This window comes from Scomber scombrus, chromosome 3, assembly GCF_963691925.1.
Source record: "Scomber scombrus chromosome 3, fScoSco1.1, whole genome shotgun sequence".
Lineage (NCBI taxonomy): Eukaryota > Metazoa > Chordata > Actinopteri > Scombriformes > Scombridae > Scomber > Scomber scombrus.
This window is the reverse complement of record NC_084972.1, coordinates 13,836,519-13,855,290: the sequence shown is the minus strand read 5'-3', so window position 1 is coordinate 13,855,290 and position 18,772 is coordinate 13,836,519. Positions and strand designations below refer to the sequence as shown.

Genomic DNA, 18,772 nt, shown 5'->3' with positions numbered 1-18,772 from the left:
CATTTGACATTTACTGGTTGTTTCAGTCTAAATGCTTTCAAAAATACTGTTTCCAGCAGCAGGAAGCAGTTTTCAGCAACATACTGTACACTACCTGCCAAAAGAAAAGAAAAAAGACAGGAGTTAGCTAGGGGTGAGCTGAACCCACATATTTTGCTCAGGAGTTGGTTGAAGCTAAAATGCAGCTATGCCTGAATATCAACCTCCATGATATATACATTAATATATGCTGTATCTGCAGTTTTGAACCAATATCTAATGATCTCAACTCAATTAATGCACCTTTAAGTATTATATTTCTCTTCAAAGAACTGATCCAACTTTCCTCAGTTTCAAGTCCACTTACTGAAATGAATCCCTTTGAAACAGCCAGAAATAGATAGAAAAAACACAATATCCCTAACCAAATCATACAGTGGATTGTAATTAAGCTGCAAAACAAAGAACGTGTTTCCCTAAGGACTTCTCAGACCAGAGATAAAAAAGCACATGGAGAGTCTTTTCAAGCCCGTTTGCTGATATGTGGACAGCTTGTCATGTGGTGAAAATGGGTAATAAGAGATGATAATGATGGAGAAAGACTGTGGGAAGATGCCTGCCTGTTTACTTGAAATTGTTAGTAGGGGGATATAATGCTGTGAGCAGATGGAGGTGCATAACTGGGCCAGACAATGGGCATATACTGTATGTGTGTTTGTGTGTGTGTGTTTGTTTTTGTGCGTGTGTGTGTATTCCAGGAACTGCAGGCTATGCCATGCTGAGCTGTGCTGTGCTGTGCTGAGACGCAGGCTTCTGTGCGAATTAGGTCAGGGCAGGGCTGAAGGGCTGAGGATGCCATAAGCAGGGATGGATTTTCAGGATTGGGTTGGAGAAAGGGAAACGGTTTCCAAGTTGTCATTTTTCAAAAGAACGGTAAAAACTCTCAAAGCTATGCTGCTGGACCTGAGGCTTGACAACTTAGCTTAAAAGTGACCAGTTGGGTATCTGCACAAAAGATATTGGAGCACTGACTGAAAAAGGCACAGAAGAGAAGAGATGACTAGACAGATAAAGACATAGAGTAGCCTGTCACAAGTCCTCATAACTTGTGCGTGCCTGATCAGTGGCTGAGACAGATTTACAAGGGCTACCAGAGTAACATGTTGTCCTGTGCTTTGAGGTCCATTACAGGAGCCTGGGACTGTGTGTGCCTCCTCCACTTTAAAGAAGGAAGGTCTTAGCTCTGCTCATCCGACAGCTTAGTCATAATAAAACTGTACGACAAAAGAAAAGTGAGAAAAAAATAAAGCAAGGAAAATAAAATAAATTATTAACTCTTTAAAAAAACAGTCTGGTTTGTTTTGTACAAAAAACAAACAACTAGAGAAAGATAATGATAGGATAGATAGATATCACAGGAAAACAATATGGCTTGGGACACATGCAGAAGAGATATGATATCGTAGTAAACATTGGAGAGAGGGGGAGAGAGTTAGGACAGAGATAGAAAAAGAGAAGCATGGAAGGAGAGAGAGCGAGATGAAAAATAGATGAAGTGGGACAGCTCTCACGCTGGGAGACTCATCTGCTCCACAATGGTGGCCGTTTCCTTTTGTCTGAACTACTTTGTTAATCAGCAATTTGAATTCATTTGATTCTGTCTCACTGCACAAACACTGAATAATGAAATAGCAACAAAAATAACACCCAAAAAAGTCCCTCAAAGACTATTTCCAGGCTCCTCCCTGTGTCAACACCTCAACTAAACATGCTGACATGAAAGTGTATTAAGAGAGGGATGCTTCTCACAGGCTGCTCTGCCTCTACTGACTGTTTGAATATCAGGAAGATAGACATCACTGCAAGCAATTGAAGTTTAACCACTGGGATTCAGTTGCATTATCTAAAGTAATACTATTGTACATTTTGGCCATTGTAGGCTATTTCTATTTGTAGGATTGGTTTCTCCTCTGTTGTATTGTGTTGTCATGTATTATAGTCTGTTTATCTGGAATGTGTAAAGTGTACTGAGACTCATGTGATTTTACATTTTAAATAAGCGTACTTACTTACTTTTTACTTCTGTTTATATTTCACAATAACTAACTATTTTTTGAAATAATAAGGTTCACAGATTTTTCCACTTTTTCATATTCATAAAATCCCTTTCACTTGAGTGTGTCACTCAGAAACCTAAACGTAAAACCAAAAAGTTTGAATACGTTTTTGTCAGACAAACAGTTACAATACTTCTACATTTGAGTTAAAGAAGCAGCCTAAGTTGTGCTCATTAGTGCACTGTAAAGGGTACTGAAAAAACGAATAAATTAAAATAAGTGAAGACAGTCCCCGTTTCCATCCATTATAATGCATTTGTTTTAATATCTGTGATGCGACTCACAGCAAATTATTGTATCTTGCACCTCAGTTTGTGAGTGGTAGCATCTGTCACCTGGCTGTTTGTGCAGTAGTTCATGAATCCACAACACATAAGCTTCTTAGACATTAATACTCAGACCTCTCTGCATCGGGGAGCTCTTCTGTTTGTTAAATAGCTCCAACATATACAGATGAAAATACTGGCAAGACAGTGTAGAATTTGCCTTCTGTTATAAGCTGATAATCAGACTCAACTGACATTTCACCAGTTTTCACTTCTATGGCATTAAAATATGAATCCTGTATAAAACCTGGAGCTGTGTCGAGCATCTTTGATAACATTTCACAAGAATGGGAGTTTTGTCATGATGTGATTCAAGTGCATTTGACACTAATGCTGGGTCAGAACCTCACCTCTTCTCACACAACCTAAAGTCTCTCACAAATGCATCTGCAAACTCAAGTGCGCATGCAAACAGACACAGACACACACACACACACACACACACACAGACACACAAACAGACACAGACGCACACACACACACACACACACACACACACACACACACACACACACACACACACACACACACACACAATCCAAATGAGTGTCGAGTCGAGCTATTGAACCTTTCCACTCAGAAGCAGAGAGCCCTCAGATAGAGAGCTAAATCAGTGTCAAAACCTGTGTAATGTAGCCGAGAGGCACGAGTGTGAGGGAACAAGTGGAGCAAAAGGTTCCTCTTTTGACTACCAGATTGTGTCCTAGCCCTAACTACAGTTTCTACATCACCTACTTAACAACAACAATAAATGTGTGAAAGGGTTTAAAGGTTTTAATGAGACATGTTCAGTAGATCAAATCATAAATAAAAGGTGAGAGGGTTCCTTGCTTTGGAAAAAGAGATGTATGATGAATGTATTCATCCAGACAGGTGGAGAGAGATGGGAACACTGTAGGTCATCAAACAGAAAACAAAGGGAAAAGAGAAGGAAATACTTTATTATTATAATAAACTTATATAAACTTTGAACTGTCAATTAAAACCATATGAATATACACAACTGCACAGGGAAAACACAAAGTTATAACTAGAACATGTGTTGTTCTTATGAACCCTCTCCCTTTTTCTGCCACCCACCCCCCATCCCCCCACCCCCACCCACATATACACACACTACTTTTCCCAAATCAATCCTGGCCAATAGCTGATCACACGACCGGCAGGGGCTACTGGGTCACTGTTCAACATGAGTGACAGAAACAGGCAGGGGCCGATCTATCAGTGCTAACGATTTTAGATGATTACAACATGCTCCCCTAACCCTCCACTTCCTCTCATGCCCCGTCCCTTGTTGCTCCATCCCCTCTCTGTTTTGCAGTGTATTCTGGGCTGAATATGCAGAGAATTTCCCCTTGTCAGAGAAGGCCGGGCTTACCGCTCTTGGCATGAGAACATGCGCAGCCATTTAAATGTCAGAAAAGGCAACAAGGCCCTTTTGTGCAGTTTGTTATCAGTAGAGAAACTTCAAAACCGGCAGCGGAGTGTGGGAACGATGAAGAAGAAAAAAAGGAGAAGAAAGAAGAAAGAAAAACACAGAGCTGTTTCCAGGCACAAAAGTAAAAACATCGACATCTGAACAACGCAAATGAGAAACCAACAGGCAATGCAATTAGGATAGGGTCATTCAAATGATGTAATATAACAGGAATAGCTAGTTTGCAAATGAGCAGAACACAATAATCTCATTTTGAGGCAAAACCTCCAGAATGAAACTCCACTTATACTGAATGCTAAATTGTTATAATTTACTATAAATTACTTATACAGATTCCGAATATATTACTTGCTGCTATCGTGTCTACACTTAGACACACACACAGTCTACACTCAAGTAGAACTGGTGTTATAGTAATAGGACAGAGGGCTAAGAATAGTTCCTGTATTTAAACAGAACATATCAATATCGATATCAATTTTCCACATATTAATCTATAACCAGCCAGGTTCGAATGATGACATACTGAATAATATACACTGGAGAGTGCAGGCCAGATAAGTCAATATTTGAGATGAAGCCAAGGCAAGTGCTTTAGTTCTTGCTACTTACTTACTAATGGAGAGACTTGGTATTTTATGACCTGGACCCTATTTTGTGCCATGACAGAGTTGGAGAGAGGAGTGCCAGGAGGAGATTGTTTAGTGGAGTACAGAAAGTGTAGCTTAGTTTTTATCGAACAGATTTTCAAAGTCATGGCTGGATATTTAGCTGATTTCGACAACAACTCACCTAACGCGAGATTTAAGAATAGGACTTCTCCTGGGGCGAGACTTATTCAAAAACAAAACAACAGACCGAAAAATGCTCTATTTCTCTGTATGGTCCCTTCCATAATGTTGTCAGACACTTATAACAACAATCTGAAAAAAGTGAGAAAAAAAAAACACTTTTATTGGACATGCATTGACGGTCAGATTACATTGGAACCCCCTTTCACAGCTGCTGGCTGAAGTGCTCTCGCTGAGTACTGGACCAGTTTCAAAAATTGTTGTCCCCACTAGTCACTAGATACAAAAAGATGGTAAAATAGGGCCCAGGTTTAAAAAATACTGAATGTTCTCTTTAAGTTCTTACTTTCCAGCCAAGAAGATCTGGATGGGTGTATTAGTGTGTGTGTAGACAGTACATTTTATGGTATAGAAAGTGTTTTAATGCTACCAGCAAATAAACTTTATGAAGAGATGGTTATTTACTGTCCTGCACATTATATAGAGCTGACACTATGAAAAAAACCAAGAAGAGGATCAGTGGTTTGGTCTTCTGCTATTGTGTATCCTGATGTCTGTATAGTGAAAGCTTTTAATCTTAGGTGAAAATCAAAAGGGTGGCAGTACACACTGGGACAACCGGTCAACACAGTGTGAAACCAGGAAACAGTCAGACAGCAGGTGACAAGGATGGGTAGACTAAATATTGCTGGATTCCTGACATTAGGGATGTGGTTTTGGGCTGCGTACACAAACAGAAGAGAGAGAGAAGAAGACAGAGAGGAATAGATTAACATAAGTAACAGCAATGAGAAGAGAAGGAAGGCGAGAGAGGATTTGAGTTGATTGCAGTGAAAGTGCTGTTGCCTGTCTGTGCATTATTAATCCCCATCTGTTTTGATTACAAAAACATGTGGCTGCAGCTGCGGGCTCACAGTGCAAACTCATACATGCCACTGGAAGACACATTTCAAGCGCCTATATCTTTGATATCTGTGCCAAAAAGAGACATTTGAGAGAAATAATCAAATGCAAGAACTTATTTGTCTGCGAGAAAAAGGGTAGTGCGTTAACATGCATCATATCTTCTTTGAAAAATGTTTTTATTAAATCAAAATGTAGATGACAACCAATTTTAGAATTCGTTTACAGAGGCCACTGACTGATGACTCATAGGAAAAATTGACTAAGCTCACTCTTTTCTAATAATGGTCAAGGAACTACCACATATAATAGAATAAAAAACACCTGTAAAGCTGTTATAAATATACTGTCCATTATTCTGTCTTTAATGAATTGAGGCCTTTGTGTGTGTTCAGGGCAGGTAGATTGATTGCTTTTTCTGTTTGAGACATGGTGTAATGAGGTGGTTTGTGGCGCCTACATCGTCTCTGACAAAATGTCAGTGGGAGAGGCTCCAGAAACATCGGGCATGCTTATAAAAACATAAGTCTGCCATTTATTTCTCTGCGTTCTCCTGCAAAAGAGAGAGAGCGGGTCTATCCCTTGCACAATGCACACATATGCACCCAGTGCTGGATTATTAATAGCAAATCAAAAACTTTGTTTCCATAGTGACTGTTTGAGTCCATTATGGAAAGTGTCTCCTGTTGTTACCAAGACAACAATCCAGCAATGGCAAATGAATTTGGCACACAGCTGAGTGATGCAGTGAGCTGGTGATCTCTCCATAAATAAAGAAGCTAACACCAAACCCAAGGGCAGGTGGACAACTGAAGGGATGACAATGACAAGTTGAAAGGATGGGAAAGCTTTTTCAAATAGCCATCAGTTGTGCTTAAATAACCCACATAACATATCAAAATTTGACATAAAACTGCTACAAAGACCACATTAGGTCACACAGGATTCAGCAGTATCAGTCAGCTCGAAATTTCATTCTTTGTTGTTGCTTTAAAGTGTCAGTTCCCCTTGACATGTTGACGAGTTCTGCATTTTCTGAAGAATACTCACTACAATTACAAATTAATAATTACAGGGGCCACCGCTTGTTTGGTATTTGGGGCTGTGTTAGATGTGTTGTTTTTCTTTTAAAATCCAGACATCAGAGTGCTGATTGGTTGATCTTTTGTGGTGATTTTGTCTTTATTAGATTGGTTTATAGTAGAGATACAGACAAGAAACAAGGTGAGAGAGAAAAGGGGAATGACATGTTTGAATCGATTCTGATAAATGGCCAGGCAATATAATGCTTTGTGGCTGGAGAGATGACAACCTACTATATCTGACTTTTGTAATATATGTAACTTAATATTTTAGGTCCTTTTCATTCAGTGTTTACAATATGTCTTCTTCCCCATGCATACCGGTAACAAAAGAAGGGAGGGGGGGTCCTTAAACTAACAAAACAAGCTCAGGTTTCATCTTGGAATCAGTCAGTGTCCACACAACTTGATCCTGAAATAACAAGGATGTGGGTGTTATGTAAAACTGCCTTAAGTAAGACACCTTGAATAAACATCCTTGAGACACCTTAGCATCACAAAACAAAGAGTAACCGAAGAGATTACAAGTAACATTTAACTAACTTCTGTGCACCCTTGAGGCGATTTATTCTCTGGACAGAGTTCAAATTGCTTCTGCCAATTTGGGAAGGCTGGGCAAACATTTCACTGTGGGATGGATAACAGTACCCTTTAGACAGGAGGACCAAGTCAACCTCAGGATGATCTAAGGAAGACAGAAATTAACCTGTCTTGGTGATTGAATATTACTGGGAGAGAGCGAAACTACTTTTAGGTTTGGATAAGTGTTCTCTATAGCTTCTGGAATGGTGCTCCAGCTCACATAAATATAGCATAGACTGCCGTATAAGCCAGGGAAAAAGTTTTACAACTGACAGGCAGTAAGCATACCATCATACACGCCAAACAACAAGCATGACCATTTTGAGAGAAATGGACAACACACACACACACACACACATAGAGGAAAACATTGGCACACACACACACACACACACACACACACACACACACACACACACACACACACACACACACACACACACACACACACACACACACACACACACATATGTGTTAAGAGATTTAAAAGAGATTCTAATAAATCAAGAAAAGCAAAACAGCACATAAAAAGGCACAAACGCATCCATCAGAACTACAGTAATCCACATCACAATTTTCTTCTCAGAAAGTACTGCCAATATGGAATTTTACCATTTTTCTTTTTAAGATCAATCCAAGTATGGAAAAAGGAAGAAAACTGGGTTTTTTAAAAATAGACTGAAATGTGATTTCATGATAACCATAACCATGTGTGTTGAGTTATCTTGGCTATGAGAGTTACCTCTCTATAAAACACACCTGCACAATCTAATGTAATCCAATACAGTAGCCCAGCAATAAATCCTATCTTTGTGAAATGTATCATGTTCAGTTTTCATTGACACAGTGTCAGAGGTGTCGATATAACCCTGTGGTCATTTATGAGGCTGTATAGTTAGTAGACATACTGTCTAGTGACCTTTGCTGTTTCGTTGTGAACTTCATTTCCTTAAGAGGTGTTTCTAATGTTGTGTCCACAATCATTTAAATGCAGAGAGCAGAGTATCAGTCTCTCAATGTAAAGCTTTGTAGCTGGATTGTTGACACTGTGTCAGAAAGGTCAACACATTTCTGATGATGCAGTGATGAAAAACTGACATTATGAGCTTCACAAAGATTTAATCCAGTGCTATTCTATTACTGAAAATGTATGCAGGGTTGACAGCATGCATTGACGGCTGAAGCTAGACTTGTTTTTTTTTTAAATAAGTGAATAAATCTCCCATGAATCAAAGATTAAAAGTTATTAGTAAAATTATTTGATTTGAAACCAAAAATGAAAAACTTATACAAATACATGTACAACACGGTTTAATTTATTTATTTTTTGTTTGATTCTTAAGAGATTTGTTCATTCCTTCTGTAGAACTTTTTTTTTCCACGAAAGAAAACATGCTTTGGATTACTCAGAGAAATGGTGTTTGGAGTGTTGCCAAAATGGTGCTCAGGAATCATCCTGGAGAAACAGGCACTCAGAGTTATTTCACTGTGAGGAATAGTTTATCAGCCCGCAGTGACTCTACCTTACAGTAATTGTGTTAAATACTGTTTGCTAAATGACAAAATGTCTATCAAACTGAAAGTGGTTTTAGAGAGTTTTGCAAGATGATTTAGTACATGCACAAAAATAATGTTTGCAGAATAGGAGGAAGTCTACACAACAAAAATACAGGTGTGAATTCAAAATGCTGTAATTGTAATGCAGCATCTGACCTGCAGAAGCTCTGTCACACCACCTACTTCAGCATGAGCAGGTTTGCTGTTGAACCATGAAATAACCAGGCAAGTTCATGTACAAAACATGGTGTGACAAAAATGGCACTGCTGCTAATATTGGCTTTGCAACAGCGTGGTCACCAAATAGTCGGCCACTGTATGCTCGCACAAAATTAGAGACCCTCATTTCTGCTAAAGCATTAAGCTGTTGATCGAGTGACACCCACATGAGCAACCCAACATAAATGTATTTCCAGCAGTAGCACATTTACATAATAAAGCAAAAACACAGCAAGAGTTACGGTCAACAGTTGTGGGGCCAACAAAAACTGCCTCCTCATCCACTAATTCTCAGTACTTTAAGGACCAGTCCATCTTTACCAAAGCAGGTCTATACAGTCATTTAGCAACAAAAAACTACCTGCCCAGATACGCATGATAATAAAAATTCATCCAAACAAATCAGGAACAAAATAAATGCAAATTTTTCCATTCGTTTTGACAACAGTGTGGAAAAGCCATCATGCAAAACTGAAACACAAGGGTTTGCCTCTGGCAGTGACACACTTACGTTCCCAGGATCTCTTTGAAGTCATACTTCTCCTTCACATCTGAGGTCTTCTTTTTCCAGGCATGGCACTCGTCACCCAGTGGCATCTTCTTGTTGTTACGGTCAGAAACAATACTAGTAAGGAAAAAAACAGGATACGCAGGAAATGCTCATTAATACCAAGAGTTTCATTGTCCCCATCCCCCAAATTTGCAGTCAAGACAATTCTGCACTGATAGTGCTCACTTTATTTAAATGGTTGAGTACATGTCAACATCTAAAATCATTTAGACTTTAATAACTTGGATCACTGACATCAATTAATGTATTACAGGGTTTTCCACTTGTGGTAACACACTAACAGTGTGCAATACATCATATCAGTTGGGAAACGCTGAAGTCCAAAAAACATCTGACATATCCTACACTGTAAAGTGAGGCAGGTGTATTTGTTAAGCAGGTTGTATTTGGACCCCTTTGAAAATGAGATGGTTCATCTCAAGGGGCTATCCATTAATAAATGTGTTGTTGTTGTTGTTGTTGTTAAGATTATTTTTCAAACTCAGGCGATTCAAGGTAATTTACACTGTAATAACCACTAAATGGGCATTATAATGTTGTGTTATGAATATTTTCATTTTGGGCTTCACTGTTGGGGTTTGCATAAGCCTTGTCAGTATGTAGCAGTGCTTACCACGACTAAAAGCCATAAAATGGTGTGAAGTAACTGATTAAACGACGTGTCAAATTTTATGATGCCAGCCACGGCCAATACATACACACAAAATGAGAACTTCTATTTAATGTGATTCACAGACAAGGAACTGTCGTAAACTAACCGGTTCCTGTGTTACAACCAGCTCTGTTGCAAAATTTTCGTCTCTTACATAAACAATTAAATGCGTCTCAGTCTGCTGAAGAATGCTGCTAAACCTGTTTCCGTCCTTGCAACATGTTCACACACAAGCCATATCATAAGTCACAAATTATTGAACACAGGCTTAAGCTGCATTTCATCCATTTGCCTGAATCAAGGGTTACAGTAAATTACTGGGTCACTGCAGTTCCTGCAACTTCTCTACTACACATGGGCTATTTTGGGTAGCTGCATTTCAGCATCAAGTGAAAGTGGTCGCTGCAATGCTGTGCTTACTTAGGAAATTCAACACAGCAGTCTAAATTACTTGTTTTCTTTACTCTGACATGTTATGAAAAGTTCAGGACTGTAATCAACTATGTTTATGATCAGCAAGAGTAGAATTTATGGCAGAGAGGGCTGAAAGTCACAGCCATATCTACAAGGTTAATAATTAAACTACTAGTTTCACTCTAGTAACCACATTGTTGCTACGGTAATATATGAGTTAAAGTATACAGCAGTTCACCTTTTAATGTCAAGCTTTAAGAGTATCAAGTATAAACACTATATCTTTACAGTTAGAAAACAACACAAACAATATCAATTCTTTGGTTGTTTCCCGTTCTCACTTTTGCATCACTTGTTCATGTTTCCCTTGAGAAGTTAACATTCAGATGTTTGTCCGTAACATACTCTCAAGAGTGGGAGTGATCACAGAGAACCCTGCTGTCACAGCTATCATCATCTAAACCCAGAAAGTGCCTATAACTCAAGACCTCACAGACAAAAATAGCCCTGTTCATATCAGCATGCCTCACTCCTCCTCTGTTCCTGCTGCCTGCCTGGCAACTTCACAGCCTATATAAGATGATGTAACATATTGTTTTGCATTGTACCAGTGCTGTTTTGTCGAAGACTATAGAAGAGTGCGGTTAATCATCTCCTAATTAGGTCAGAGTCAGCTCATTTTTGTTGAATTGTGTGTGTGTGTGTGTGTGTGTGTGTGTGTGTGTGTGTGTGTGTGTTTGTGTGTGTGTGTGTGTGTGTGTATGAGTGGCATTAAGCGGTAGACAGCGGCAGGCTTAACACTGCTGTTATCTCAGAATAAATGTTAATAGGACATGGCCTCTTCTGGCTGCATTGCACACATGCACGCGCCAGCATAGATTCACACACACATGGTGGCTCTCTCGCTGCCTTCACTAATGTCAGAAGGCAGCTTCATTCGTGTCGTCATGGAAACCCAAAGGAGCTGCTATGGTATCTGAGGGTCCAAATTGCTTTAGTGTTTAATAGCAGGTGGCAGCTAAGGTGGAAATTATTCTGGTCACTTTGGCGGCTGGATGCGGTATGAATAATACACAAAATAATCAGGTGTGTGGTTATTTGGATACAGGTTAGAAGGAATGATGTAAAATGATATAGCCTGTTCAGGTCATTACTTATGCTTCCACGTGAGCATCAAGGATGTACAGTCCACAACTCATTGACTATTAGTGTATTTTGGTATGTGTGGAGAACACTTTAAATTCATGACTGCAGGTACAAGCTTCTGTGTTAGCATGCAATGAAAACTTACTGAGCATAACCAAACGTAACCAAATTACTATGAACAAAGCTCACAGTTTAACATTTAAATATATCAGTCTATCTACAGTGCCAATTTCCTCCACTGCATTTTGCATGGCCATTGAAAGCAATTGAATCAAAAGGAAGTATCTCTAAATTAGCCGCCTGAAAAAGCAGCATGCAAAGTAGTGCGCTTAAAGGAAGCAGAAAGAGGAAGTCCAGTCATATGTGTGTAAAGGCTTTGTCTGTATTGTAGCCTTAACTCCTGGACTCTAATCACTACAGTAGGGTAAAAAAACAACAATACATGGTGGACTGTAACTCTATTCCTAGTATATCTTCAACTTGACACCATTGTCTTTCTCTGGAAATTGAAGCTCCATTACCATGGTCCTTTTTTGTTTTTTGTGGTGTTTCCAGTAAAAATGATCTCTCTATTTACAAACAATACAAAAGGATACAGTGAGTTCTTTTCGAAGGATAGGGTGATTTTTGTATGTTCTGGCATGTTGGAATTTCTTTCTACAGTTTTGCATTCTTCAGGCTAGTGTAAAGTAACTGATGACAATTTTATGAATTTTATGAATTTATTAAGAACTATCAAGTAAAACGCCAATCATTTTCTGGTAACACTGTATCTAAACGTGAATATTTCCTTAAAATGTTTGGCATTTTAGTTTTTATTTATAGTGGACAGTAGAGAGAGAAAGAGAAAACGCTGAAAAAGTGGAGAAACTACATCTGACAAAGGTCAACAGCTAGAATCAAACTAAAGGATGTTGCGATTTCAGGAAATGGTATCCTTCATAATCACTAAGCCACCAATACACCCTGTAAAACATTACTTTGGGTTCTGGTAAACTCTGACTTTTCATAATTTTTTTTTTTAAGATCAATTTTTTATTAACACCATTTAAATCATTCAGATATACAGAATATATTCTACAGTGTATGACAAGAAGTGTCAAATGGTGTAGAAAAAACACACATTACACAAATTACACAAAAACCCACCTCCCACCCCCCACCCTCTGCGGTCTCAAGAAAACAAAACAAAACAAAATAAAACAAAAAACAAAACACACCTTGCCTAATCACTCTCCTCTAGTTCTTGTTCTTGTGCCCCCGAGGTCATTAGGTCTGATATTTGTGCTGCTGCGCTTTCCCATAGATTTATAGTTGATGCTTTGGCTTTGTTAATCCTTGCTGTAGAGAGCTCAAGTCTCACTATGTCTAGAAAATACGCTAACCACTGTTTTATACACAGCGAGTGAGGGGGGAGCCAGCGCTGAGCTATCATTTTCTTGGTTGCAGTTGAACCAGCTAGCCAGATTTTCCTCTGTCTCTCAAGCAGGTGTATTTTAGAGTCATCATTAAGTAACAAAACAATTGGATCAATAGGAATCTGGCATCCTATTACATCAGATATTGATGTTGTTTTGTGCCAGAACTCATGCACCTTGTAACGACCTCAGACAGGAAGGAGGACTCAAACGCTTAACTCGAAGGGAATTTATTAAACAAAAAACGCTCTCAAGGAGGATGATAAAGGGGAACCAAAAACGCTCACTTGGAGGACAGAATGAAACAAGGCTTCTCGGGCTGCATGACGGTGACGCTGACAAGACAAAACGAACTGACACAAGACAAGGGAGACAAGGACTATTTGAACATGAGGTAAGGGGACACAGGTGGAACCAATCAGGGGCGGGGTTGACAATCACAGCGGAGGGAAGGCACACAAAGGGAGGAAGTCAGGATCTGAAACAAGAGGGAAAAGGTGAGTACAAAATAAAACAGGAAGTGCATGACAGGACGGGACATGGGTGACTTGACTAAATTAAAACATAAAGGACCAACACATGACACAAGACAAGACATTAACAAATTTGACGAGACATAACACACCTGTTCACACCCCCAGACCATATGCAGAAAAGTACCAGTTTGTTCAGGTTGACAGAAGGTACAGTAGGGAGTGGGAATGGCTTTAGATATGTATCTCTTCTGAGGAGTCCAATACGTCCTGTGGCATATGTTGAAGTGAATATACTGGTGATTTGGATTCTTGGAGCAGTGAAAAATGTTGTCCCAAACTGCATCCCAATCAATTGTGTTTCCCTCAGGGCTCAGCTCTCGCTCCCATTTCCCCACTATTGGAAGTTTTGCTATAGATGCTTGCATTAACTTAGCATAAATCATAGACACTAATCCTCTCACAGGGAAATCAAAAAAACATTTAATGACTGGGTGCGTCTCCAGACTGTTTCCCCATGGTACTCCATAGCATTTTAGGGCTGATCTTAAGCAAAGATAAGAGTAAAATGAAGTCCTAGGAATCTCAAAACTAGCTCTAAGGTCTTCAAAACTCAACATACCTTTCTCATTGAATAACTGGTTGAGAGTATTAATCCCTCTTTCACTCCACTGTTTACAAGTAAAGGGTTTGTTACCAGACATTAAGTGTCTATTGTGCCATATCGGGGTATTCAAATGCCACTTATTAGTGTAACGCAGATGCTCCTCCATCTGTTTAAAGGTGGCCAATGTGTTGGTGATAATAGGGCCATAGGTTAGCATACACTGTTTTGTACAAACACCTGCAAAGGCAAGGTCTTGCAGTCTTACATTTCCAATGAGATTTTGCTCTATTTCTCTCCATGAAATGGTAGATGAGGGGTCCATCCACACTCTGAGGGCTTGCAGCTGAAAGGCCATGTGATATATTTTAAAGTTGGGGAGGGCCAGGCCTCCCTCGCTTGTGGTACGTTGCAGGGTAGAGTACTTTAGCCTAGGTTGTTTATTGTTCCAAATATACTGCCGAATTAAAGTATCAAGTTTCTTCCAGAAATGTACTGGTGGAGGTAAGGGGATCATTGCACTTAAGAAATTCACGCGGGGAACTATGTTCATTTTCACAACGGCAATCCTGGATCGTAGAGATGCTGGCAGCGCAGACCACCTGGCCAGATCACTCTGAACATTACGTAATATAGTCTCGTAGTTGTCCTGGACAACTCGATGAAGTGATGTGTGTATGACAATGCCCAAATATGTAATTTTGCTTTGGATTGGTATTGTACTACTGATAGTTGACGTCACATGTCCCTTGTTCAATAAAAGAAGATTAGATTTATCCCAGTTAATTTTATAGCCAGAGATTGAACCGAATTCGTTGAAGATCTTGAGAATTTTTGGAATGGAGTCCTCAAGACAGAGATGTACAACAAAATATCATCTACAAATAACGATATTGAGTTGCTATTGGATTTAATTTGGACATTACAAATTTTATTTTGCCTTATGGCTTGGGGCTAACGGTTCAAGAGAGATTGCAAACAGCATGGGGGAAAGTGGGCATCCCTGTCGAGAGCCCCGTTCGATGGAAAATGGCTGAAAGTGCAAGCCATTGGTTGAGACTATGGCTGTGGGATTCGCATATAGAGTACGAACCATGTCAATGAATTTGGCCCCCAGACCGAGGAACTCCATTACTCGCCACAAGTAGTTCCATTCTAGGCGATCAAAAGCCTTTTCCGCGTCCAGTGATAACACTGCTGCCGTTGTCGGGAGGTTTCTGGCTTCTTCTATTACATGAAATAGTCTCCGTATATTGTCTGCAGCATGACGCTTTGGTATAAAACCTGATTGGTCGGGGTGGACTAGCTTATCAATAAAGCGCTCTAAGCGGAGTGCCAAGACTTTGGAATACAGTTTGATATCAGTCCCAATGAGACTAATGGGCCTAAAATTTGAGCAATAGGTAAGGTCTTTGCCCTTTTTGGGTAGAACAGAGATTAGTGCAGTGTTGGTTTGTCGGTGGAAAGTACCCATCTCTATGGCTGAAGTTAAAGCTTGTAAAATGGTAGGACCTAATATGTCAAAGTACTGTAAAAGGAGTTCTGATGGAATTCCATCTAATCCTGGCGCTTTGCCTTTTTTAACTGTTTTCAATGCTGATTTAAGTTCCTCTAACGTTATAGGTTGACCAAGTTCTTCTGCCTCTTCTGGATCAAGAAGAGGCAAATTCAGCTCTTTTAGGAACTCCTGACACTGGGTCGGATCAGCATTGCAGGAGGACTCATACAGTTTTGAATAAAATGATTGAAAAGTGGCGTTGATGTCTTTAGGATTCGTTGAGATTCCTCGGTCTGTGCGTATACTATTGATAGCGGCTCTGGATTCGCTTTGTTTTAATTTCAGAGCAAGCAGTTTGCTTGGCTTACAACCATTAAAATAATAATTTTGCCTCACTCTATGCATTATAAATTCAGCTCTCCTTCTTAGCAAATCATTTAGTTCTGATCTATTTGTGACTAAAAGAGTATGTGTAGATTTAGAAAAAACAGTCCTAAGAGATTGCTCTAGAGATTTACACTGTTCTTCCAACTCTGTAATCCTTGCCTCTCTTTTCCTCTTCAAATTGACCGCAAAGGAGGAAGTGAAATCTCTAATAAATCCTTTAGTTGCTTGCCAAACAAATGCAGGGTCAGAAACTGAATCAGTATTGACTGAAATAAACTCAGACAATTTGCCTCTAAATTCTGCATCAAAAACTGCATTCTGAAGAAGGGAGGTATTAAATTGCCATCGTCTAGATCTTTCTCCTAACATATCACAACGAAATGTGGTTATCAGCGCATTGTGATCAGATAGAATTGCTGGTTCTATTGCTATGGTGTGAAACAACATCTTAAGCTCACTAGAACACAAAATGTAATCAATGCGTGAGTGGGTAAGATGACGTGTGGAAAAAAAGGTGTAATCCTTGCTAGTAGGATTGTGTATCCTCCATATATCTGCAAGATGGTGGGACTCCACAACTGCTCTAAACATGTCTGATGTTTGTTTTTGGGCTTTTGTATGATTGACCCCTGACCTATCCTGATTTAAATATAGCACTGCATTCATGTCTCCCCCTATAATTAGTGAATATTCATTGAGAGAGAGCAATTCATTGGTTAGACGTGGGAAAAAGTTTTCGTCATATATAGATGGTGCATATACTGACACAAAGGCTATTTTCCTACTCCTTATAGTGGTGCATATATAAGCTATCCTGCCTGATAGATCTTTACTACTTTTATCTACGGTGAGTGTGCATTTCCGCGACAGCAACACAATGGAGCCCTTGGTTTTGGTGTCATCACTAGATGAAGCAGCAATCTTGTAGTATTTATTTTGCAAACGATTTACATCTCTTTTCCGTAAGTGTGACTCTTGTATAAGCGCTACATCTATATTCTTTCTTTTTAAGTAGTCCAGGAATTTAGCTCGTTTGATTGGCCCATTTAGCCCCCTAATGTTAACTGAAATAATTGATAATAAGTTCAGCCATCTTCAAAACATACACTCATGTATGCCTCGTGTACCATACCGGAGTTCGCTGAGAGATTTCTAGTAAAGGATAAACTGCTAGCTCTAAGCAAAGTGTGGTAAAAACATAAAAAATAAAATAAATCCCCCAATCCTCTGAGACCGCAAACCCCATCCCCTATCAATAAGATACGTGGCCACATCAAACGCAGCTCGCGCAAACTCTAGCACACAACCGCCCCTCCTGTCTTAAGTCACAGGTTCGTTAAAACAGGTCTGGTGAACTATTATGCTAAACATGAACGACCTTACAAAGATCCAAAAAGTAGAACACAAACAGCTACCAAATACTGAGATAGGCATACGAAAAACACACCAACCTGGTTGGCGAAATATAACAAGAATATAAGCTAAACAGTCAGTAGGCTATATCATGTCCTTTCAGCCTTCAGAGCTCGGCTCCAAAAACTTACATACACTGCTCTCGCGTCAAACCGTCAGCACAGTAGACCAGATATCGCTAGTCCGCAGTCGGTGGGTCTGCCTTCTCCGGCTCCGCCGTCGGTTCCCGCTCCAGACGCGAAATCCTTTGCGTGGATGCATCGTCGTCCTCCGACTCCATCATCGGCACCCGGTCCAGCCGCGGAGCGTCCCGTGTGCATGTCGTGTCGTCCTCCACATCCAATTCCCGACAGAAAACGTCTGCATCTTTGGCTGTAGTGAAGGTGAACTCTCTCCCTTTGTGGGTCACTCTCAGGGTAGCCGGATAGATAAGAAAGTTTGAGATGCCTTTAGCATGCAGCTTACGCTGTGCCGCTATAAACTCTTGACGTCGCTGGATAGTGAATGCGCTGTAGTCAGGTTTAAAACGAAGCGTTGTTCTAGAATCATGAATTGGCCCTTTTTGCTGTGCTTGTCTTGCCCCTTGGAGAGCTAAAAATCAAAGTACGTGTTGCTGTACCCTTGCCATATATTCTGTGTTCTGTCAATTTCGATGATGGCCTTGTTCTGTAAGGAAGGGATCCACACCGGAAGTTGTTCTTGCAGGAATCCAACTGGATCACTCTTTTCGCTGCCCTCTGTTAGTCCAATGATGCGTACATTGTTGCGTCGGGATCTGTCCTCCATTTCGGCTAGCTTATGTTCAAATTTCTTCTGGTCATCAACACAGGCATTCACGATTTTTTTCATCTGCCTGTTATCCCCCTGTGTCTTTTCCAAACGTTGCATCACATCACGTACTGTAGTACCCTGCATCTCAAGCTCTGTCCTGATGTGTTGCAGAGAAGTATCAATTTCTGTTAACGCTCCCTTAACTGCATTGTGGACCACAGATTCAAGCACACTCTGTTGCTTCTCCAAGACCTGAGCGATAATGTCCTCCACGTTTAGGTCCGGACTAGCATCATTCGCCACGTTAGCAGCCGCCATGTTAGCAGATTTCTCTTTCTGAGAAGATAACTTAGACGACAACGATACCTGCTTTCTTGCGTTTGCAGGCATTTCACTGAGTCACTATGATAACAAATAAAACGTTTTGACGT

General features: G+C 40.0%; 1 protein-coding gene across 1 annotated transcript in view; it reads right to left on the bottom strand.

Annotated features, from left to right (window-relative positions):
- The window catches only part of camk1b (calcium/calmodulin-dependent protein kinase Ib), a 38,920-nt gene that overhangs the window by 17,221 nt on the left and 2,927 nt on the right, over positions 1–18,772 (bottom strand). The window contains exon 2 of the mRNA XM_062415273.1: positions 9,506–9,619. Coding sequence (XP_062271257.1) covers positions 9,506–9,591 — 86 coding nt within the window. The 5' untranslated portion in view covers positions 9,592–9,619. The remainder of the gene's footprint in view (positions 1–9,505; positions 9,620–18,772) is intronic.